Genomic DNA, 25,638 nt, shown 5'->3' on the forward strand with positions numbered 1-25,638 from the left:
CTCTGAAAACACACCACAAAAGGATCCCAAACTAGTTTTAGGAATAAAACCACGCAAAAATAACAAAAATCCAATCCGTAGAAGCGTAAATATGCAGATTTAGAGATTTTAATGTGACTGTTGCCTAAATGCACAAAGCGACAACTGTGGATATCTGGCCGCGCCTACCCTGGACAAAGTCACAAGTAGAGGCTGACTGCGATGGAGCGCGGGCCGGCTATAATGGACCCAATTAGAACCGCTGAACAAAGTACATTGGATATTGATTGAGTAGCATTGTGATGTCCCGCGCTCAGGATGCGGCTTGCAGCCAAGAAGATGCATTGGTTCCGAAGAGCTGCGAGGTCTGTGTCATTGAGGATCCCATCGACGAGGGCTTGCAAAGCGGAGTCTGGTGTCGGAATGGATCACACAGTTGAGGCGACACTTCAGTTCTGAGGAGCTGTGAGGCTGCGATGTGAAAACCTGCACCATCTTTGAGGCTTCAATTGATGAGAGATTTGTGATGCGAGGGCCTGCATCGGGAAAGCTTCACACAGGCACCAGTTCCAATGCGGGCTGGAAGGTTGATGAGGAGTACTTTGCATCGGGAGAAGCCTCGCAGTAGAGGCAATGCGTTGAATCTCCTCAGGTTTGCACAGCAGAGAAGATGCGTCAGTTCTGCTGCGACCACAGATGGGCTGGAAGAGCACCTTTAGGTCAACTTCAAGGGTCTAGGACTGGAGTGGCACCACTTGGCCAGGTAGAAATCACAGATGTCAGAGTCTAGATGCTGGGTTCGAGGTTGTTGGAGCCTTCTGTGCATGAGGTATAGTTTGAAGGCCAGACAACTAGCACTTGGAGCCACTTTCCTGAATTCAACAGATGCAGGTCCAGTCCTCACACAGGCAAGAGGGCAGCAGGTTAGTACAGCAGGGTAGAAGTCCAGTAGAGTGGCAGTCCTTTCAGCAGCACTGCAGTCCTTCTTCCATGCAGAGTAGCCATAGGTCCAGAAGTGTATTCAAGTCAAGTCAAGTCAAGTCAAGAAATTTATATAGCGCGCTACATACCCAATATTTATACCTAGTGCCCTCCCTCTGGAAGTTTGGAGAAACTTCTAGAGCAGAGGTCTTCAAACGTTTTGATGCAGAGACCCCCCTGTCAAAATGTTTTCAGCGTAAGGACCCCCTCCTGACAAAAATTTCTAGAGCTTGGTACTCCTCAATGACCACTATCAACAACCATAAACACCCCCAATTGCCACAACAAATCATTTTTACAGTGGGAAAATATTAGATATTGTTTAGCAAAGCAAAGGTCTGTGATCATGGGGTCGTGGTCAAAGGTGTGGCTAAAAACAAAGGGCCTCATTTATGAGGAATTTGCGTAGGGCAGCGCCGCAAGTCTTCTTGCTGTGCTGCCGTATGCCAATGTGAAATGGCAGGAATGCACCTTATTTATGAAATCTGGTACATTCCTGTCCTTTCTCCTCTGTGTTGGCGCACAAATTGCTGCTTAGCGTGAACATAGGCATGATTGTTTTTGTGCAGGAAGGGGCACATTCCTTAATACAAAAATAATCCAGAGAGGGGTTTTCTCTTTCTATGTGTGCTGCGGAATGCAGCACACATGGAAAGTGAAAATAATGAGGAGAAATAAAAACATTTCTCCCTGGTATGACTGCTGTGTGGAAGCGTACATTTTTGGCGCTCCCCCAGGTTTACATGATTTTGTAAATCTGGGGCAGCGGCAAAATCCATGGGCGTTGCGTGGAAACACTTTCTGCAATGCCCATGGTACCCCTACTTGACACAGAGAAAGGCATCGCAGCGACTTGCACTGCTTTGTCTTACTCCATATCTATGAGGCCATGCAAAGCTAAGCGGGGTGGCTTTGCGTCGCCACATAGATATAACTGAGATGCTTGCGCTGCTGGAGCTTAAAAAACAGTGATGCTCCAGCAGCACAAGCATCTCATAAATAAGCCCCAAAATATTTTGTTCGTTTAGGTAGCTACATATAAAATAATGGATAGCTTAAATGAAAAATACATTTTAAAACGATGTTACTCAGTGGGAAATACACTGTAGTACATAATGAAACCTCTATTAGTTAATGCACTGTAGAGGTCTGTGTCTGTAACCCGAGAGCCACAGATTTACTTTTGGTTGGTGCAGTGGAGAATAGTGATTTGTGTTATTTTTTTATGCTACGAGGTCACAGCCTGTGACAGAGAGCACTGTCAATGCGAAAGTCATTATTTTATAATATTTTAGGATAAAATGGAGCTTCCAAAATGTAGAGTTTAGTAATACCAGTACACAAGTAAGGCATTTTTTTTGCATATAGTCCCTTCGACCCTACTCAGGGGTACTAAGCGCTGTGTAAATACAGTTACAATTAAAAGCACAACTTCACAGCTCAGGTATGAACTCTTCCTACTACCACTGAAAAAAAAACATATCTTTGTAATCACAATGGTTGGAGTGATTACCACTCCCAAGCACCCTTCCATTTGCAGATTAATTCATAGCTGCATTTGCATTTCATTCAGCCAAGCAGGCACTGTGGTGTGAAGGATTGTTTTACCTGTCTACCCGGCCTCTTTTTTTCACAGCACAGGAGACTCCATTAACTGCCGCAATTAACTTCAGCAGAAGCATTTTACCGATCATAATGAAGCGTCCCGGACGGTTGTCATTTTCCAAAAGGAAAAGCACATTTTGGATTCCAGGCAGAAGTGAGGCCTGGAAATGTGTGACCCCCCTTTCCATGATTCCAGGGCCCTTGGGGTCGCGTCCCACAAATTAAAGACCTCTATTCTAGAGGTTTCCCTTTGAAGTCTCTAGACATCTTGCCTTCCCTGTTCTTGCTCCAGAATAGCTACAGGGGTTATGTGCCTTTTGTGTGGAGGCAGGGCACAACATATTACAGGCTAAGTAGGGATTTGCCGAGCTCTGTCCTCCCATCCTGCCATTGATTGCCCATCCAGGCACACCTAGCCCTTAATTGTGTGTGGCTGTCTACAAGGAAAGCACAGAGCCCAAAAGTCAGCTACACGCAGTCATGTGGCCAGGATACAGGCTGCAGGCACTAAATGGCTAAGGCAGGGAAATGCCAACTTTTTCAAAGTAAAAAGTACAATAGATGGACAGAATGTTGAAAAATATCAAACATTCACCCTAGTACAGATATCTGGGTCTAAGTCTGTTGTTTTTTTGCTCCCTATGCCATTCCAGTTTGAACCCAGCCATATGGAAATCAGTCTTGACCCTGCTCCCAATGGGAACAGTCCAGCCCAAACTGCCAGACCAGGTCCTCCCCGGACTGGAATCAAGCATCTTAGGACCAGTTTCGGGGGTTTCACCCCTCATCAGCCAGCTTGACTACAGTGGTGTGGAGAGCACGGGACCCATGTCGGGGCATACCAGTTCTACTCGTGGTGACAAATGCAAAAAGTATAATTGATGGACAGAATTTTGAACAATGTCAAACATTCACCCCAGTACAGAAATCTGGGCCTAAATCCATTGTTTTTGTTCTCCCTATGTCATTCCAGTTTGAAGCCAGAAATATGCAAATTAGTTTTGAACCTGCTCCCAATAGGAATAGTCCAGTCCGAAGTGCCAGGACAGGTCCTCCCTGGATTGGTATCAAGTATCCTAGCACCAGTTTCAGGGTTTCACCCTCCATCAGCCAGACTAGATTGACTCCAGTGGCATGGACAGCACAGGACCCACGTTTGGGCATACCCGTCCCACTCGGGGTGACAAATGCAGGAATTAAAATTGATGGACAGAATGTTGAACAATGTCAAACATTCACTCCAGTACACAGTACTAGGCTTAAATCCATCATTTTTTTCACCACTAGATTCAAGCTAGCCTGGCTGAGGAGGGGTGTTACCCTGAAACCGGTCCCAGGATGCTTGTGTCCCGTCCAGGGAAGACCTGGCTTGGCAGTTCGGACTGGACTGTTCCCATGAGGCACAGGCTCAAGACTGATTTGCATATAGCTGGATCTAAACTTGGGTGGCAAAGTGAGCTAAAGAACGATGGATTCAACCCAGATCTTTGACTGAGGGTGAGTGTCTGAAAAGTTTGTGTGCCGCCTATCATCTCCTTGTGTTAAGTTTTTTACGGTGCCATGTTCAAAATTGTCATTTAAGATCAGATTTTACCACAAGAGAGGATTTTTCATTACAATTACAAAGACTCCAAACATGAACTAGTTACCTGCTCCCATTTGGAAATTATCACTTGTTTGGTGTAATAAGGTAACTCTAATTTTATTGTATGGGAGAGGTAGGCCTTGCCATAGTGAAAAATTAATTTAGGAGTTTTTCACTACCAGGACAAGTAAAATGTAAAATTACATATCCTAATGTTTAAATACACTGTACTCTGCCCTCTGGACTGTCCACAGACTATCTAAGGGGTTACTTATATGTATTAAAAAGGAAGGTTTGGGCCTGGCAGAAGGTTTATTTTGCCAGTTCGAAATGGCATAAGTGCACGCGCAGGCCGGAGGTATGTTTAAAGGCCTACTTGAGCGGCTGGCACAATCAGTGCTGCATGCCCACTAGTAGCATTAATTTTCAGGCCTTGGGTTCAGGTAGTACCGCTTTACTAGAGACTTATAAGTAAATTAAATATGCCAATGGTAAAAATGTTTTTAAGCGTGTGCAGCAGGGGTAAAGTGCACGGAGTCGTAAAGCCAGCACAAACGAGATCAGAAAAAATGGAGGAGGAAAGCAAAAAGTTTAGGGTAAGACCACCCTAAGGCTGATGGGTCTAACAACTACAAAATGTAAATACCTGCAAATAATCTGTACACAATCAGCAGTTAGAAAAGCAAAAATAAAGTCCATTTTAACAATTCTGAAGTGTGACTGAAGAAAAGATGTTATTAGGATCAAAGCAAATGAAGTGACTTTACTTGCTGATGCACAAATGATAATTATTCACTGAAACCGATTTCCACACACTATCATTTGTGTGCGAATCAGGTAAAACTGTCTGTACAAATTTAGTAGCCATTTCAATAAAAAAAATGTGCTGTCTGTAAACAAGTGTGTTGCCACTCATTACTTTAGTTACATTAAAAATTGCCTGTCTCATGGCAATTAAAGCTCGGTGGGTCACTAAAGTTTATCATTCTTAAAAGTGGATAACGTTTGTAAAAATTTTGGGAAGGGGACTGCCCTAGTAAATTTCCTGGGATTCCTCCCTGGCAAACCGAGGCTGACTATGCCTGTAGCACCAGAGATACCCGGTGTAACTGCAGGACGCTTTTAAACAGTAAAAGGCATGTCGTTGGCGATTTGTGCATTATCGCAGATAAGCCGGAACTTGTCATGTGTACCCGTGGAGTGGTCTCCACCAATATGTTGCAGCTCTACTAACATGAAGGCAGCTTGTTTCACAATAGAAGGGTATTCATAGTGTGAGTTACTTTTAAAAGCTCACATTATGACTGCTCTTCTCTTACGTATTTAGGTGACGAGGAGCCCATCAGTGAATATTTTGTAATATGCTGAATGCCTCGATCATGGTCTTCCAGTGTAGAAGTGTGAACGCTCCGAAATCTTTCATAAAATATTGATGGATGGCGATGACGTGTCCTGTCTACCCTTTTCCTCTGAGAGGTCTGTCCCTGTCCTGTGATGTCTATTAGCCGCCCCAAAGGTTGCAACATTCTCGCCACGTGTACACAGAACTCTCATGACAGTTTCTTCATGGAAGACGGTCTCCACCATCTTCCTCTGTAGGTTAGGAAGTTGCGAGTGCTTCTGTGGCTCGGCTCATCTCTACAGGCGCGATTTACAGCGTGCCGACCATAATAATGCTGTCGGCTGTTTATGTGAGTAGACAAAAGACCGCTCAGTAACCAGTTGGATCTGTTATATGATATACCAATATTGTGATTTCAGCACTCGCCTCCCAAACATAGCGATTTGCAGGACATGCCTTCGGTAAACTGAACTCCATCATTTTGGTAATGCTAATGTATTACAGTGCATAGAAATTGCATCAGTTCTGTGTGAAGCTCAGTACTGAAAACAAGTAATCGTGTTTGCTTATAGAAGAAATATGTGACCGTGCACAAATTAGTTTCACTTCTTTCTGGCAGTGTTTTTATTCCCAGCCTACTTTGTGTGTGTCAACACCTCTTTGTGATGCTCTACACAATGTCATTTCCGCCTCTCCATGTCATTACACATTGTCATTTCTGCCTCTATTTGCGAGGCTCTAGTCTACACAGTGTCATTTCTGCCTCTCTTTGTGATGCTCTACACAATGTCAATTCTGCCTCTCTTTGTGATGCTCTACACAATGTCATTTCTGCCTCTCTTTGTGATGCTCTACACAATGTCATTTCTGCCTCTCTTTGTGATGCTCTACACAATGTTGTTCTGACTTTCTTTGTGATGCTCTACACAATGTTATTTCTGCCTTTTGTTTTCAGGGGGTGCATGAATCGAAAGGTGTTACTGAAGAGTACATGAAGCTCGAAATGCTAATAGAGAGGGTTGTGTCACCCTACCTTGGCACATATGGATTATATTCTAATGAAGGACCCTTCTCGCACTCTTCCTGCATTATGGGTAAATATGCTGAAAAATTGAAAGGTGTGCTTGTGAGGCAGTCTTGACTTGAAGAAAAACAGTTTTGCCAATTTGATTGGCCTGCCTAGGTTTCCTGCAAGAACAAGTCAGCGTGCCATGAGTAAGCTGAGGTCACGGCACAACATATTTTTGTGTTTGCACACACTGTGGAGATAGTTTGATTGTGGTAGTGGGTGACCCCTGCTTTCACACAAAATGTAGATGTTTTCTCCAAGGTTATGCCACTCCTATGAATTCAATGAAAGGTGAATAATATCCAGTGCATCAGTGGAGAATGCTCTTGTCTCAACAAAATCCCACTGATCAACGGAGTGAGCCTTTGACAGTAATAGTAAAACCCCCAAACATTATGGGCAGGCATCCAGTTTGCCATGACCTCCTGCCAACACCAAATCCACAGAGATAGGAGCTTATCTTTTGGTAAGTGGACCTTTCACTTTCAGATGGTCTTTTGAATTCTGAAGAAGGTGGTAGTAATAAGAGTTCAATATAGTTGTGTGGGAGCTTGGTTTACTGGTTGAGGGGGATGAAACCCTACTCAAACAGCAACCACAATTCTTGTGAGGGTGAAAAAAGAGCAAACCCCAAATCAACGTGTGCTGAACCCTCTGGTAGCTTGGCTCAAAGCAGTCATGTTTAATTTAGAGGCAATGTGTAAAGTCTTTATGCAGCACTTCAAACAGTAATAAAGCAAACGCTAACACAAAGAAAATCACACACCAATTTAGAAAACTAGAGTAAAATGTCATAAATAATTTGACACCAAAATGACAAAAATCCAATTAGTACAACCACATTAATGCAATTTTAAAGATTTAGGTAAAATGGTGCTTAAAAGCACAAATTGCCAACTCTGGTCCCGCCTGACAGGGACCGACACAAGTTCAGGCCTACCATGATATAGTGCGGACCGGATATAGTGACCAAGTTAGGCCTGCTGAGTATTGTACCTTATTAATGCATGGTTAGGTGGCGTTGCTTTGCAAAATTTTGCATCGTCTGGCGCTGGTACTTAGAAGCTGCGATGCAAGGTGTAGTATAGAGTTGCGTTGGGCTGTAGCATTTCCAAAGAGGTGCTGCAAGGGCTGTGATGCGAGGTCTTGAGGTGACTTGCGTTACGCTTGTCTGTTCCGATGAGGCTGGATGGCAAGACTTTGCTGGGCTTTGTGTCTCTCTTAGTCTGTTCCATTGAAGCTTGCAGCTGTGCAGCTATGCTTTGTGCTGCTTCATGTGCGAACTGGTGGAGACAATAGCTGGACTAGGAGAGCGCATTCAAGCCCACTTTCCTAGGTTTCAGGTCTGGAGGGGCTCTACTTGAGAGGGATTAGGACTCACAGCAGGCAGAGTCCAGGTGTAGGGTTCACAGTCGTTGGAGCCTTTTCTGTCCCTTAGCCTCTGATCAGGAGGCCAGCCAACTAGCCCTTGCAGTCACTCTGGTGGTGCTGGCTTCAAGGTTTAGGTCTAGTCCTTCTCACTCAGGCAGCAGAGTAGCAGGGCACTCCTTATTGCAGCTGAGCAGCACATTAGTCCTTCTGAGTCTTTCGTAGGCCCAGAAGTGTACTGAAGAGTTGGGTCTGAGGGTCCATTACTTCTATCTGGAGCCTACTTTGAAGTGAGAGAACCTTCTAGAGCCTGCCCCCCTACAGAGGTGTCTGGAGTTTCCTGCCTCCCTTCCCTAGCCCCAGCTTGTGTGAGGACACAAAAGACTAGTCTGCAACCCTTTGTGAGTGTGCTGAGGCAGAGTTTTTGTGATGTGCAAGGGTGGTGGGTGACCGCTCCGCCCCACTAGAAAGTCAGAGATAGCCCATCCTGCCAACAACTATTTCTCCTTTTGTCTCAGTTTGTTAAAGCAACACCCAAAGACCAACCACCAGCTACACCTAGTTATGTGACCCAGGATACAGGCTGCAGGCACCAAATGGTTGGGAAAGGAAAATGCCAACTTTCTAAAAGTTGCAATTTCAGAATTATGACTTAAAATCCAACTTTACCATTCAGGAGGGGTTTAAATTGCATACAATTCTTTAGAGGACTCAACATTCCTACCTGCTCCCAATTGGAAACTATCGCGTATTAATTGCAATAAGGCAATCCAATGATATCTTATGGGTGGGGTAGGCCTTGCAATAATGAAAATCATATTTAGGAGTTTTTCACTACCAGGACATGTAAAACTTAAAAGTACATGTCTAACTTTTTGAATCACCTCACCCTGCCCTGTGGGCTGTTCAGGTCCTACCCTAGGAGTGATTTATATGTATTAAAAAGGAAGTGTTAGGATTGGCAAAATATTTATTTTGCCTGGAGGAAATGGCAGTTTTAGAATGCACACACAGGCTGCTATGGCAGGCCAGAGATATGTTTCTCCAGTATTAGGGTGTGTTTCATAGATTCACGTGCTTGAATATTCCCCGTCTTCGAAGTGGGAGTCCCACGGTAAATAAAATAGCAATAACATACCAATAACATATGTATGTAAATACATAACACATTAAATAATACTAGAAAATACATAATAAATACTCAAAAACAATTCCTACATAGGAATGCATGATAGAGAGAGAAAACACTTGTAACATATCCCTGTCATTATGTTAGTCCAAACTACAGCGAATCAGGCGCCAGCACCCTTCCAGAACCTTCTCCTCAGAGCTCAGACCCTCAGATTTTCTACCGCACGTCGTGTGAAGGGAGTCTCCCTGAGCTCTGCTCAGTTTTCTCAACTTCAAGTTTCCAGTCTTCTCAGCATGTCTTCAAGTAAGAAGTCTTTATTTAGACCTTGCTCTTCTTTTGGGAAATTGCATATTTACTCTGAAGACCCCCCACAAGAAGTGCATTTATTGTTTTTATCCCGACCATGAGGTTGGTAACTGCAAGTTTTGCAGACTTTCTCTACAAAGACCATTAAGGACAGAGAAGGCCGTCTCCTCATTTGGCTCCAGCGTCTTAAGGATAAGGATTTGGCACTGTCAGATACAGAAAGTTTGCAGTCTGGACCTTCTAAAGCAGCCTCCAAGTGTAGTAGTGTGCAGGATATGCCTTCACCTTTTCTAAAAAGGAAGAAACTTTCCCTGTCTATGGCTCCTGCGGTGTCTTCACCACCTCCTACTACCTCTACGCCCACGAGTCCTGGCTCAGGCGTCTTCTCCTGCCTCCCATCATGTTTCTGCTCCGAAACATGTTTCATCGTCGACGGGAGCGTCGGCGATCGTCCCGACAACGAGATCAGCCGTCTCCGGCGACAGTGACAACGACATCAGCCTGCCGATCGTCGTCGACGTCTTCCATGTCGACAAAGGTATCGCTTAGCTTCAAGACTGTCTCGTCGACGATACCTATTGCCTCGTCGTCGACGAAGAAATTTGCTTCGTCGTCAGCAAAGTCATCGTCGACGAAAGCTCACAGGAGATCTTCTTCGTCGTCGGTCCCGTCGACGACTGCTCCGTCGACGTCGGCTCAGTCGACGGTGGCTTCATCATCGCCGATGACTTCGTCAACGACCTTACCATCTACGATGGTTCCGTCGACGGTGGCTCCGTTGATGGTGGATCTTTCTGCAACAACTTCGTCGACGTCTCTGTCAGCGTCGTCGTCGTCACCGTCGATGACAGTCGACGGTGGTTCCTTCATCGTTTGCCTCATTGCCTTTTGTGCCCTTGTCTTCCACCGGGTCTGGCTCTTCCACCGCCGACCCCTTGCACCATCGTCATCAACGGCCAGTTGACCAACTATCCATTCCAGATCCGCAGCCTCCCTCGCCCATGTTCGCCACGGGCTCTGAGCAGGATTCTGACTCTGACAACAATGTGGGTGATTCCTTCAGAGTGGCACGCAGTCCTTCGAATTTGATTATTAAGTGCCAGGATTATGGTGATGATGATGACGACGACCAGTATTCTCAGGCAGATGAACACTCTGTACAAGTTCCAACTGCGTCACTGCCTTTGTCGCTCAACTCAAATCTCCAACATATGTTGGATGACTACAACCGGCGTTTCCCGCCTTCTCCGCAGGGTACGCCTATGCTTCATGTGCCTGAGGCTGCAGCGGCTCCTGTCCCTGTTCCGCCACCTTTGCCACCAACGCCTTCACCACAGGTTCAGATGTCAGTGAAGATACACACTACGGTGTACCCGGTTGATGATGATGTCATTCCGGCACGGGAAGATGGAGACGTCCACGATGATGATTATGACGCCGCCACCCACATGTCTGAGTGGGACGACTACCGAATCCAGGCGCCTTCCCCATCTCCGGTAGAGCCCGGGGATTCGCCTCCGGTGGACATTGCAAGTTTTCATCAGCTGATGGATAGAGCGGCCCAGCGCTTCAAGTTGGCTAGAGTCCAGAGGGAGGAGGACTGTTACCTCTATGATTTTAAAAATCAACCATTCAAGCAAGTCCACACTATACCCATCATAGACTTTATATGGACTGAAGGGGTGAATCTCATGCAAATTCACTGCCAGCTCAACTGCCTCGCCTTATGAAAAAATACAAGGCGCCCATAGGATCTCCAGCGTGCCTTGTCGCTCATCCAAAGCCTGACTCAGTGGTCACTCAAGCTGCACAACGTTGTTCCCGTAATCCGGCATCTCCAATTTCATCTCCTCCAGATAGGGAGGGTCGTCGCCTGGATGCTATTGGACGCAAATTCTCCACTATGGCATCCAATACGGTGAGGGCGGCAAATGCTTTAGCCATCTTAGGCCGCTACGACCGCCAGATGTGGTCTGACTTGTCTGCCCTGGTGAACCTCATCCCTGACGCTTCCAAAGCTGAAGCTTTAAAGATTCTGCAGGAAGGAGAGAGGACATCGGAGGAAATCATTGATTGCGCAGTTGACATTGCGTGCACTGGCTTTCGTCAGCTTGCTGGGGCAGCGGGCTTGCGGAGGCAGGGTTGGTTACGGTCCACCTCTTTCCGCCAAGAAGTCCAATCCAAGATCCTGGATATGCCGTACGACGGCGAGTCGCTTTTTGGAGCGCACATAGATGAGGCTTTGCAGTCCATTAAAAAAGACACTGATACTGCTCGCTCATTGGGGACTTTACAGTTTCGGAAGCAGCCATTTCGGGGTGCACGCGCACGCGGCACCTCCTCAACTTTTCGTGGAGGAAACACTCAATATCGCTCCTACCATCAAGGTAACCAACGTTACTCTTACACCCAACAGCAGTCCTCCCGACAGCAGTCGTCCAAATCCTACAGGGGAAAATCCTTGTATAGAGGATCCACTCCCAAACGTCAATGACTTGTGTATCCCCCCCCCCCTCCCCCCAGTGTTGGAGGTCGAATTTCTGTTCTTTTCTCAGTGGTCCTCCATCACCTCGAACCGCTGGGTTCTGGACATTGTGGCAAAGGGCCATGCTCTAGAGTTCATCAAGATTCCTCCTCCCACTCCACCATCTGGCCCGCCTCCTCCCCACCTCAAGGAGCTTTTCCATCAAGTTTGTCTTCTAATTCAGAAAGGTGCCGTCAAAGTGGTTCCCAAGTCTCAGAGAGGAAAGGGTTTCTATTCCCGTTTCTTCCTAATACTCAAGAAGACGGGAGATTGGCGACCGATCCTGGATTTGCGAGCGTGCAACAGGTACCTCAAGAGCCAATCCTTCCGCATGCTTACACTAGTAGAGTGTCTTCTCTTAATGGGCGACTTCATGACCACCATCGACCTTCAGGATGCCTACTTCCATGTTCCAATTCTTCAAAAGCATCGGAAGTACTTGCGCTTCCGGGTGGGACGGAGAGACTTCCAGTTCAAGGTGTTGCCCTTCAGCCTCCGGTCCGTCCCTCGTGTCTTCATGAAAGTATTGGCTCCAGTAGTGGCTTACCTGCATCTCCGAGGCGTCCAAATCTTTCCATATCTGGACGACTGCCTCCTCAAGTCACAGTCTCGCAAACAGCTGCTTCAACACACTTGTCTTTGTCAGCACGTGTTTCGATCTCTCGGCCTAGCCATCAAAGCCGACAAGTCTCAGGTCGAACCGGCTCAAAGCAGGAATTTTCTGGAAGCAACATTGGACAGAATGCTTTCAAAGGCATTTGTGTCCCAAGAGTGTCAACAAAAGATCCTCGGCTTGGTGTCTCTGATTCGGGCAAGACTGTCCGTTTCTGTCCGGATCTTAAAGTAATTTCTGGGGATGGCATTGTCTTGTATTGCACTGATCCCAAATTGCAGACTACGAACTCGCCCCATTAAGGAGGAATTGGACGTACAGTGGCGTCAGGTCTCCGGTTCTTTCAACGACCTCGTGAGGGTCACCGCTCGCATGAGATCAGCTCTCCAATGGTGGGCGCAACCGTCCAACCTTGCGACAGGAACTTCTTTCCTCTCCAACACTCCAGAACTCACGCTCACAACAGACGCCTCATTAGAAGGCTGGGGTGCTCACCTTCAAGGCCTTTCCATCAAAGGCAAATGGTCTCTGCTTCAACGTTCCTGGCACATCAAAAGGCTGGAGTTGATGGCAATTTTTCTGGCTCTCAAGTCGTTCCTTCCTGTGATTCAAGGGGAATCGGTGCTCATTCAAACTGATAATACCACCAGTATGCACTATGTCAACAAGCAGGGCGGAACTAGGTCTCCACTTTTGTCTCAGCTGGCTCAGTCGATCTGGGTTTGGGCAATCTGTCATCAAGTTACCCTGACGGCGGTGCATCTGCCGGGCGTCTCCAACATCCTAGTGTATTCCCTCAGCAGGTCCACGATATCGACCCACGAGTGGGAGTTGCATCAACCAACTCTCGACCTCGTTTTTCAACGATGGGGTCCGGAAATGCCCATCTTACGCAAGTTGGCATCCCACCACGGGTCGTGCGGGAATGCCCTTTTGATGAATTGGTGCGATCTATTCACCTACGCTTTTTCTCCGATCCCGTTGGTGCCTCGTGTGCTGTGGAAGATGCGGAGGCAACCCTGCCACATTCTCCTGATCGCCCCCCGGTGGCCCCGACAGGCCTGGTTCTCGGCTGATCCTTCTGTCCCAGTGCGAGCCCATCCTCTTTCATCCTCGACCGGACCTCCTCACGATGGACAAGGGTCAAATTTGCCATCCGAACCCCTCCTCTCTACAATTGTCGGCCTGGAACCTGAGGACCTTGAATTTGCGCATTTAAATATCTCGCCAGAATGCAGAGACATTCTCGCTCAGGCCAGAGCTCCGTCTACCATTGAGACTTACAAGCTCAAATGGAAGAGATTCTGCCTTTGGTGCGTGGATACGAATATCCATCCTATCCATTCCACTCTGGAGCAGCTACTTCTGTTCTTTTTGGACTTGGCTCAATCCGGGCTTTCCCATGCTACTTTGAGAGTTTTCTTGGCGGCAAGCTCTCGTTTCCGGCAGGATGGCTCCTCCTCTCTCTGCTCTTCCAGAGTTATTTGTCAGTTTTTCAAAGGACTGTTCCGGAAGTTCCCACCTCTTCGGCATCCTCCTCCCACTTGGCATCTCAATGTCGTCTTAGCCCAACCAATGAAGGCGCCATTCGAGCCTATCCATAGGGCGGACTTAAAGTTTCTGACCTGGAAGGTAGCCCTTCTCCTTGCTCTGACTTCATCTCGTTGCGTGAGTGATCTTCATGCTTTCACTGTTAAACCACCATTTCTCCAATTCAAACCTGACTGTGTGATGCTTCGCACCAACCCGACTTTCCTGCCGAAGGTGCCTACGGATTTCTATCTAAATTAGCCTGTTTTCTTAAAGACTTTCTTTGCCGATCCTCAATCTCCGAAAGAGCAGCAATTGCATTCTTTGGACATCAAACGATGCCTTAAATTTTACATCAGCAGGACCGCCCCATTTCGCAGGTCCGATCAACTGTTCATTGCCTACGGACGCATGCGTAAAGGGCGTGCTGTTACCAAGCCAACTATTGCACGTTGGATTTCTTCAGCCATTGTCTTCTGCCATCAGCAGGCCGGCAAGCCTCTACAATCTTCAGTGAGGGCTCATTCCACCAGGGCGATGTCATCCTCTACCGCCCTGTTTGCTGGTGTGCCGCTTCATCAGATCTGCCGAGTAGCCACGTGGTCCAACAGGCACACGTTCACGAAGCACTTCTGCTTGGATGCCATCAACGAGGCGGATACAGCAGTGGGACAGGCAATACTTTGTCATCTTTTTAACTAAGGTGAGCCTCTGTCTTCCCTCCTCCACTATGGTTTTATATGATTGCTATCAGTACTTACATTACTGTATTATTATTGTCTCTTTGGTTTCTCCATGCTGTTGCATGGCAATGGGACCTCTTCGGATGTTACTGCTCTCTATTCTATTCAAGCATGTGAATCTATGAAAGACAACCTAATACTGGAGAAGAACAATTGTTACTTACCTGTAAACAGGTGGTTCTCCAGTATTGGAGTCTTTCATAGATTCACATGCGGCCCACCCTCCTCCCCTCAGAGGCTTGCTTCTCCTTATCAACTCTTTTGTCACTCTTGTACTACGAAAATCTGAGGGTCTGAGCTCTGAGGAGAAGGTTCTGGAAGGGTGCTGGCACCTGATTGGCTGTAGTTTGGACTAACATAATGACAGGAATATGTTACAAGTGTTTTCTCTCTCTATCATGTATTCCTCTGTAGGAATTGTTTTTTAGTATTTATTATGTATTTTCTAGTATTATTTCATGTGTTATGTATTTACATACATATGTTATTGGTATGTTATTGCTATTTTATTTACCGTGGGACTCCCACTTCGAAGACTGGGAATATTCAAGCATGTGAATCTATGAAAGAAACCAATACTGGAGAACCACCTGTTTACAGGTAAGGAACAATTGTTCTTATAAGGCTACTGAAGTGGTTGGCACAATAAGTGCTGTAGACCCACTAGTAGTATTTAATTTGCAGGGTCTGGGTACATGTAGTACCACTTTACTAGGGTCTTACAGTACATTAATTGTAACCATTAGGTGTAAGCCTATTTTAGTATGTTTAAAGGAGAGTGCACTAGCAGTTTAGCACTGGTTAGCAGCGGTAAAATGTGAATAGTCCTAGACCCAGCAAAAATTAAGTCGGCAAAACAGGAGGATTGAAAGTAAAAAGTTGAGGAAAACTACGCTAAGAATGTCAGGTCTAAGCAGCAGCATCTGGCGGCTGGTTACTGAACTTCAGGAAAGTGGTCCTTGCACCTCTTCTTGTATAAGTGTTCATGTACCACAAAAAGCACCATAACTGACGAAGTGTAACTCTCGCTTAACCGATTATGTACTGAGGAAAACTGTTAGGAATAGCTGGAGGATTAAACTAACGGGTTGCTGCAAAGTAGATGGCAAGTGTTAGACTTCTTTCAGAAGGCCACAGGGCAAGCAAGAGTTACTGGGTCCCACCGGGGGGAATTGTGACTGCGCCCTTCCATAGGTTTTTTTGATATTTTACTCATGATATCCTGCGGCCTGACATACTAGGGGTCCTGAATAACTGAGTTGAGTTCTTCCCCTTTCAACACTTGACTTTCTGTGGTAGCGTGGTTGAGCAGTATAAGGCTCATCAAAGGGAAGGTAGGTGTGAAGCATACACAGGCTTAACACTTAAAGTACAGACAGTAACGGCAATAAGATGATTGTCCAACCAAATACTTCCTTTTATGAAAAAAGGAGTATTTTAATGGGATTGCACAAAGCATAAAATTAACACACTAAATAATGCCCACAGCCTAATTCACGACAGCAAAGGTGCACCACAACATATAGTCTGCGATATATAATATTCAATTAATCGTGAATGATGATATTCCTTAATTTTTGAATATTTTATTCCAAAAGCATAAATGAAGCACCATACAGCCGATGCGTTTCGTCCCAAACAGGGGACTTCTTCAGGGCTGTTAAATACAAACACATAAATAGACAAATATAAAACACATGTTTGACAAACACTTGCATACATCTATATATACAAAACAATTTATATAAACTTTTTTTATTATTAAAAAATACCATGAGACAATACAAGGCACGAGAGTATATATGCTTCAGTTAAGGTTCAAAAATAATGTGTCTAGTTGGAAAGGTTCCATACAGAATCAGACACAAGTAGACAGACCGCATGAGTTATTATTAAAAGAGGGGTATAATATACATACTGGCTCCATCTAGGCAGCTCAGTAAACATTTCTAATTATGCTGCTCGGATTTACAGAGGGTAATATACATTTCGTTGACTATAACTCTTAAGTTGAAGGTGAAAAATGAAGCTCAGAAAGGGGCGATATAGTCATGGTCAGAAGGCAAGGAGTCAGAATTCACAGAAAGGGTAGAGATACAAATGAGGTGGGTGGCGAAAAACATGGAAGGAGATTGAAATAAGGCAGAAAGGGAACCATGGTCGAAATGTAAAAGGTGAGAATAGTATAGGTCTGAAATTATATACCTTATATTGAGAGTGATAGCTTCAAAGGTGATACCTGCTCAACGGTGAGTGAGACTAGTGGCACCTTATGTGGCAAAAGGTTTATCCTTTTTTTTTCCTATGGAAAGATGGAACAAAATGAAAAAAGTGTTTATCTATACCTTAGTGATACAATCAGGCTTAATTATCTTGCAAGGGATAGTCAAGGAGATGTAAGGTGATAGACTTACAACCCATGTGCGATCCAACTAGTCCCGTGAGAGAATCCGCTGTACTTCAAAATAATGAGCAGTCAATTCAGATGCTTTCAACCAATAATGGGGTGGGTATCCATAGGTAAGATAGGTCTGTAAGAATAAAGTCGGGATCAAAAAGGGTCTCCACACTATGTAGTGGAATGTATCCTGCATGCGCTAAAGTACTTTAAGAAACCCCAATAATTTATTATAACTATCTGAGTATGAGTACCGATGACTGTGGGTGCTAGGGTCTTTGACCATAGAACGTATGGTCATTGAAGTTGTCCACAAAATAGACTTATAAATTATATATTTCTACTCCTAGGAGATTTCCATAGCCTATAATCTCAAAGTATTCATAAAGATAATTCCTTTGTGACTAGTGGGGTAAGTCCTATAAAGATATTAGGTGCCCACACGTAGAGAGTAGTCGTAAAGATAATTCCTATGTGACTAGTGGGGTAAGTCTCAAAGAGTTATCTCAGCAAGCACTGTTGCCTGTCTTTGGATAGTTATTGAGGTTCTTTATGGATTGTGCCAGACCCCTCTACGTGACCTAAGCATAATTTGACTACCCTCTAGTATCCACCCACTCTCCACTGGTCACACATGGTCTCCAACATCAGCACACAAATGGTAGATGTGACACACGGGCTGATACTACAGCAGTCACCTATGATGAGAAGGCATGTAGAAATATTATGGATATCTTATAACTTTGAGCAAAAAAGAATGTTGGGAACCCTCAGCCATGGGCACCAACATTCACGCTAGGTGAGACTAGAGCAACTGTTCAAGGAGAAGACGGCTAAGACAGATATCCTTTCTGCAGCCAGCCAGACTCAGATGCTGGAATCACCTTCATGTCATCAGGGGTGCTTGGGACCATCCACACCTAGTGGGTTGGGTTGGCCAGTGCCTGTTTGGTGCTCCTACCTCAGTAGAGGGTCTCTTCCAAGGGGCGCCAGATAGTGTAGGAGGAGGGCAAACTGCTCATCCAGTTCAACATTGCAGACAGACTCTGCGCCTCTGTGGCGGTCTTCACGGTGAGGAAGGGGCAGGGACTTCAGCAAGGTCAATACACTCGCTGGCAGCCTCGCTTTTCTGGGTGCCGGTGCAGGACGGACTGGGTCTGACACTTGTATCGCTGGGAGGTTGCCTGCTTTCCTCACCTTTACTGTGGCATTCAATCAACCAATCCGGGGAATTGTAAGGTTCTCAAGGCGCTGGGGAGGGGAGGGGTGGCTGGGAAGCAGCAGCTCTGTTTATATGAAGAGCCATTGAACATGTGATGCAGCCCCGTAGTATTGAGTAAACATGGAAGAGTCCAGTATCTCCAGTTTATTGACACACCTGTCAACCTGAACACAAATCTCAGTGTGAGGAGGGGATGGGGACTTGGAGTGGGCGAAGCCTCGTGGCGAAAAGTAACTAGGAGGCACTTTTGCCCCATCACTGCTGTAAAGCCCGCTGGTCCAATAACAAAAGCTTGCAAAGGCTGGTGCCGATGTCCTGGGGTGTTTTCACACCCCTTAATGAACGTCCGCAGTTCAAAGCCTCGGAAAACAGGCTGGAAATCGACTGTTCAGTGGTTTTCAGCTCGTTTTTCCTGCCACGGTGTGATATCAGCTCTTCACCGGTGGCCAGGTGATGGGGGCCAATATCATGTGTCACACTGTGGCACCGTGCGAGTTGGCAGGTCTGTAGTGACGAGCAGAGAAGTAGGTAACTGTAGCATAAAGGGCCCAGATACCCACTAATAACACTGCATTCTAAGGAAGAATGTTCATTCAGCCAATGAGCTGATAGAAAGGCGTTACATCATCAGGACAATGAGATATGCAGGAAGGTGCGGGTGCCTTTTGTCTCCCTCACATACATGAGCATGCTAGCGGAAATACTTTCTAGAGAAGTAATGCAAAAAGACACTGTTAGTCCAATAACGTGTAGGAAATCCTCTTAACACGAAGACTTTTACGAGGCAACCCATCACGAGTCATGAAAAGAAACGTCACCAGAACTTATGACCTCACCTGTACGGGCCTAGTACCGTGGTGCGTGCAGATTGTTCACTCAGCGGGCAGGAGCTATCGAAGTGGGAGTGATAGGCCCGTTTACCTATAGAATCGAGTCGACCCTATGGGCCCCTTTCTGGGAGAGTCCAGGTATCCCCTAATTGTCTTCTCAGCCGTCAACCCGGGTACTAAGCAGGGTTGGATTGGGGCTACAATTAGGCTCGGGCAGCCAACAAAAATGTGTCTCGCATTCGCAGATCACATCCTTTTGAATGAACTGCTTGGTTACGATCCTGGCGCTAGGTCTTGGCAAACGTGCGGTAACGGCACTGCGCTGGACTGCTTTTTACGCTCACGCTGGGCTACTAGATATTTATATTTTACAGTACTTAAGAAAGGCCCTCCAGTGCTCAGAGACTGGTGAAAGGTAGATCTGTTTTTTTTTTGTTTTACTGCTGACATCACGTCTAATTTCCCAAAAAAGGGAATGGTGCTAGAGTGTAAATGCTAAATAATATTAATGTCACTTTCTTCAAATCTGGGCAGTTTTCTATAGCACGAAATTGTCCCAGAGGCATTGGAGTGCTTCACATGAGCACCAGATAACATTACAGCCGGGCAGATTTTCTGGGGCTCGTTAGATGAGTGATTTGCCCAGAATCACAGGCTGTTGAGTTGACGCTGGGACTCAAATCCGGTTTTATGGCAGTTAAAGGTGAACAACAGAGACTAATTTATATAGAAATGCATGTTCCATGCAGGACAGGGAGACATAAATAACTTGAGAGCCCCCTTGCTGGCCCTCTCTAACGCCCCCTCCCACCACTCCTCTAGTGCTCTCTCCTGCCCCAATCCCCTGCAAAGTAAGTGCTGATGGTTTCCCACCAGCAGCTCCTTGAGGCCCCTGTCACACCTGGAGCGAGCCAGAGGGCAGACACACCTCATGCTGTGACTGCCAGAGCAGCCCATTATCATTCTGGCCCAGTGTGGCAGCCTGGCCTTAATGTGCATCAGCTGAGGCTCATTTATTCTATTAATGCAAAGGCCGTTGATGTTGTGCCCTTGCAGTGGAGACTGAGACCACCAGGGCCACAAAAAAACGGGCCCACCAAGGGGCCTCAACCACCGGCCCTCAACCACCGGCCCATCGCCCGCCTTGGTAATCCGAGGCTGGTTCTAGGTGGATGGCACTGGAAGAGGGAGCCCTCTGGTGGCTGGAACAGCAGCGCCACAACCCTGGGTGGAGTCTGTGCTAGCAGGTGGGGCAGCTTCAGGTCCTCGTCCCTATTGTAAGATCCCGTGTGGTGTAGGCCTCAATGCTCTGCGCCCGGCTCTCCCTTCCTAACTGGATCACCTGGCTGATAACGCATGTGAGGGATGGGTGGGAGCATATGTCAGTACCACCCCTCCAGGAGAAGGGGCCGTCCTGGGACTTGTGTCCTCGTGGACAATAGTTGACAATCCCGCCCTTTACCCAGGCAAAACACTGGTCACCGTCAGCCCATCCTTAATTTTAAATTTAAACATTTTGATACAACTCTGTGCTCACAATAACAAAGAGTTTGAGTAATCTGCCAAATATTTTTTCAGACCACACGCACCGTTCCAAAGGACTGCGTAAAAGGCCATGCAAACTGTGAAAAAGGATCGACGTTTTCTAAAAAATTGCCGAATGCAGATATAGTTTCCAAAAGGTTTGACTACCATCTAGTGGTGATTCTTGGCGATTGCAATTGTAAGCAAATTGTAGAAACGAATTGTTTGTTGAACGCAAGAAATCAGATCGAATGTTACGAGGTCTGATAAAATGATTCGCCATAGAAATAATGTTTAATAAATAAGATTATTTCTAATTTAAATTATGTATAGATATATTTTCAAGTATTTAAAGTTATATTCATTGACGATTTTGAATAGATTGATATTTAAATTTTTGTTTAAAATAATTAAATACAACGTTTAATCTTTTCCTAAACGTTTTAAGTTTCTATTAAATAAAAATACGTTAATAACATTTACTAAATAAATATTAAAATAAAAGTGAGGATGCAGTTCTTAAAACAAATATTTTGTATAATAATTTTAAATTAATCTATTTTATTTCATTATTTACTAAACAATTTACTTTGAGTTATTGTGCTGTAAAATATAGCATTTAAATTAGGCTCCTGGGTAATAGTAATTATTTTAAGTTTATTTACATTTTTATATTGCATTAAAATATTATAACATTTTTAAAAAATCTTATACTTTATTATTTTTCTCTACACTGTACCATATAAAGATCTACGTCCTAATGTCAGAGGCCTCTGCCTACGAGTGAAACGTTAGTAGAACAAGTAGTGACGGGGTGGACCCATTTAAGTCTGTACCTAGTAGCAACTTTACACTATGAAATGGTGAATAGCAAAACAAGTGTAAAGTTATCTCTAGATGGGGTAGTAAGTTTGCACACGAATATATCTGTATCAGTTTTTCTTTTGAATGGCTTTGTGTTTATCCACATGGGTGAAATGTGTGTGCATGCTGGCTGTGATCATTGTCGTTGTTGACATTTCATACTTTGTACCTGCATAATCCGCTGTAGGTATTAAAACAAAGTGCTAATAATTAGTAGCTAGTAGGCTTCTGTTTAAATTAGAGTTCTAAGACCTTTGGGCCTTTTTGGTTATGTTTCAAGCAGGCAGATCAGTAACAAAATATGTCCCTTTTGTTTCACTTAATTCTTCATTGTTCTCTCTTCCGGATTCTTAAAGATTCCGGAGGTCCTGTGCACATACATAGTTTGGGGCCCCATTTTAACCTTTTAGATGTAATTAGTATTAGAAATTACATATCCTAAGCCCACGGTCATCCACACATTGGCTGGCCAAGTTCTCTCTAGGAACCCTATAATTCTGTATAACTGCTGAACAGCCACTTTCCCATGTCATTCTCTTTCACATCCCCTTTGACCCAATCACACGCCTGATTCCAGCAAGCCCTTCATTGTGGGAATCAGACTTCATTAGCACCTCATATATATGTACTAATCCAACAGTACCTTACTATTTGACTTCAGACTTCGAGGCAAGTCCTCGAGCTTAACTTTGAGAAACGCACTATTCAGCATTTGTAACACTATGAAAATCAAAGAAACCTGTGAACCAACTCGGACTAAAGCGAATATTGTCAGTCTGGACCCCCGCATTGTGCAGTCTAGATGACACTCAATTAGCAACATTCTCCTGACATCAACAGCTCAGAACGATCTATGAAACCCAGCAAACGATGGTGCTGCTCTTGCACTTATTCAGTCTGATCCCGAAAGCAGATACACCACTGAAACCCCCGCTACATTTGTGATCTGTAAAACAAAAGCTCCCACTAACTGACCGCAAATGAGAAAAACATTTATTCTAAATCTGAGGTTGAAAAATCTCTGTCCTCACTACAAAATATCATCTTCTCAGCCAAAACCACTTATAACGAAGCAAATAATATCCTGAGTATTGACTCCGTTTCATGTCATACCCCTGATACTGCAGCCAGTCTGCAATTTCATTGGCACCAATCAGGTATGATGTCTAGCTTAACTGGAGTTACACAAAGCAAACTGTTGCCATCTCTCCCATCCAGGGCACAAGTCCTAAAAAAAGAAGTGGGGGGACGCCGTCGCCGCAAGTGACGTCACAACAGGAAGTGACGTCACGAAAGGTGGCTTGCACCATCGGGATCATTGCCTCCCCTCGCTCTCCCCTTAGATGCGATTGCATCTTAGAAGCCAGCTCTGGGAGTGTCAGACGGGCTGGCTTTAAACTTACACGTCATGCGTCAGTGGGAATTTTCTTACACATGCAGGGCTCGATCTCGTCCCAGAGAGGCCAAAGAGGGAAATCCAGCTGTTTGGCAGGGGGGATGCTGTCCCCCCGGTAAAATAAGTGGGGGGACGCCGTCCACCTGCGTGGTACCCCGACTCGAGCCCTGCTCCCATCCCTCCATGTAGTATACTGAAGTGGGCATCCTTAAAACTGCCTCCTCATCCAGGCTATACTAACAACCTTACAACTGCTAATCTACCGCATATGCAGTCAACTCCTCCAACATCGCTACCCCCCTTTCCAGAGGAGTACTCACACCCCTCAGTGTACTCAGTGCATCCCTTGCACTTGGCTACATTACTAATGCAAATAAAATTGTCAAGATCTCCCAGTTGATGAAAATCGCAAACCCCAACCCTGAAGTTTTGGTCGCCTACCAACCCATCACAAGCCAACCCTTCCTCAGAACTATAATTAAGAAAGCAATCTCTATCCAAAATAGAGATCAAGTTAACATAGATTCAGCTCCATCTATCCACGAACGTCTGGGAAAACATTTAAAATATTTCCTGCAACCTATTTATAGTGTCCTGCTCTCCTAGGCACTCGCCAATAAGTAGGCCACACACGGAGAGTAGTTTTACATGTCTTTATTTTGCTGTGATTAAGTTTGAATACAACATTCTAAGCCTGCCTTCAACTTATCCCACCAACACTAACATCACAGGCCTACGGTACACAGTGGGAGCAAAGAGTTTCAGCGTTCTTTCTTTACAAGACTCTACATTTCCAGAACTGTTAAATACAAAGTCACAACTTTTAAAAAGCGTTCTCCCAGGCCATTGGCCTGGGGCGAAAGAGGAGTGCTTTTTTGAGGCCTTATATTGGTCTGATTTAGAAAGTCTTTATACATTCTCATCTATTGAGAGGTGGACCATTGTCGGACTTTAATAAAGGAGGTACATACACCCCTTGTCACAAAGGTGCCATTTAGTTTTTGAGTGACCTTTTCATGTGTAGTGGATGAATGGTCTTCCACCAATGGGAAACAGAAATATTGATCAACAATGACTAGAAGATGATGTTCATTCTCAAGAGGACCAAAGAAATAAATAGCAATTCGCTCTAAAGCATGCAGTGCCAAGTCTGGCATGTTCAAAGTGTGCTGAATGTCTTGAGATGAAAGACCGTTGTATATGTGACAAGTCTTTACTTCTTTTTGTACCCTTTTGTTGAGATAAGGAAACCAGACTTGGTCAGAGTGAGCTCTCTTGGTAGCAGCTATTCCCCGATGTCCTTCATGGGTGACATTGATTACTTGTTGTTGTAGACTCTCATGAATAACAATCTGTGTACCTTGCAGAATGAGGACTTCTTAGGTCACTGAAAGTTCATCTCTTACATTTTTGAACTTCTAATACTTATTGTCATTAGTGAAAGGTCTGAAATGCTGATCCCATGATTGAAGAGCAATCATGTCTTTTAATCTTAGCATGTTGCCATCTTGGCTCATGGCACTGACAATTTGTTCTACAGACATGACAGCTGGTGTGCTCGATTTCACAATAAAATTGAATCTGAAAGAGACACGTTAGTGATAGATTCCTTACCTTAGAATATCCCCAGGCGTCAGACTGGATCCGGAAATTTTTGCGTAGCAATACCCCTGCGCGCTGGTAGGCGTCGTCTGCGGCTCCGCGTCCGTCGTCGGCGTCGTGAGCGCCGGGATGACGTCATCGGAGTATATAGACGGCGCCCATGCGCGCTGACGTCAGTTCTTCTTTTTTCCGCGCCAGCTAGCGCAGATCCGGAAGAAGCTCTACCCCCAGTCACTTTTTGACTGAAAACTTTTTTTGATCTTTTTGATCCTCTACTTAGTCGATTCTCGACTATCGGTGCCAGGGATGCCCGGGTTCAAGCCTTGCTCGAAGTGCGGCCGACTGATGTCGGTCACGGACCCCCATCGCCGGTGCCTGAAGTGCTTAGGCCTCGACCACGACGATCGAACCTGTGACGACTGCCGGGCCCTGACGTCGAAGGCTAGGCGGGAGCGGTCCCGCAAGCGTCTCGAGCTGAGGCAGTCGGCCCCGCGCCGCTCCAGGTCCCGGTCCCGGTCCCACGGGAGGTCGAGGGACAGGTCGCGAGGTCGGAGTCATCGACGCTCCGGGAGTGGTCACCGATCGTCTGGATCCAAGTCCTCAGGTAAGAGGCATGAGAGGTCGGAGCGACACCATCGGTCCTCCGACCCGCCCCGTCGCTCGCTCGATGCGACCGGGGATTCGGGCGACACCGCCCACGCGGCTCCGCGGGAGTCGCAAGCGTCGCCGCCTGCCCCACACCTTCGGGTCCCTGGGCACGGCGCGTCGCAGGAGGAGGTCGAGAGGTACCTCATGGCCATGAGGGCCCTCCCTCCTCAGTCGGTTCCCGTGGCGCCTTCGGGCCGATCGGCTCCGTCTGGAGGTCCTTCCGGGTCGGGCGCTTCGGCCCCGACGACGTCGGGTGCTTCGGCCCCGGCGCCGCTGGCGACTTCGGTCCCGGCGCCGCGCGACCTCGCTGGATCCGGCTCCGGATCCGGGACCTCGCCGGTCGACCTTACGACCTCACCGGCGCCGTCCCTTCAGGT

The 25,638-nt window shown here is 46.0% G+C and overlaps 1 protein-coding gene across 3 annotated transcripts in view; it reads left to right on the plus strand.

The window, feature by feature from the left end:
* The window catches only part of PRR5 (proline rich 5), a 583,537-nt gene that overhangs the window by 531,467 nt on the left and 26,432 nt on the right, over positions 1 to 25,638 (plus strand). For all 3 annotated transcript variants that reach the window (XM_086952735.1, XM_086952737.1, XM_086952734.1), the window contains one exon: positions 6,448 to 6,586. In XM_086952735.1, the coding sequence (XP_086808861.1) occupies positions 6,448 to 6,586 (139 nt within the window). The remainder of the gene's footprint in view (positions 1 to 6,447; positions 6,587 to 25,638) is intronic.

The sequence above is a fragment of the Lissotriton vulgaris genome, chromosome 1_2 (genome assembly GCF_964263255.1).
Source record: "Lissotriton vulgaris chromosome 1_2, aLisVul1.2, whole genome shotgun sequence".
NCBI classification, from domain to species: Eukaryota; Metazoa; Chordata; class Amphibia; order Caudata; family Salamandridae; genus Lissotriton; species Lissotriton vulgaris.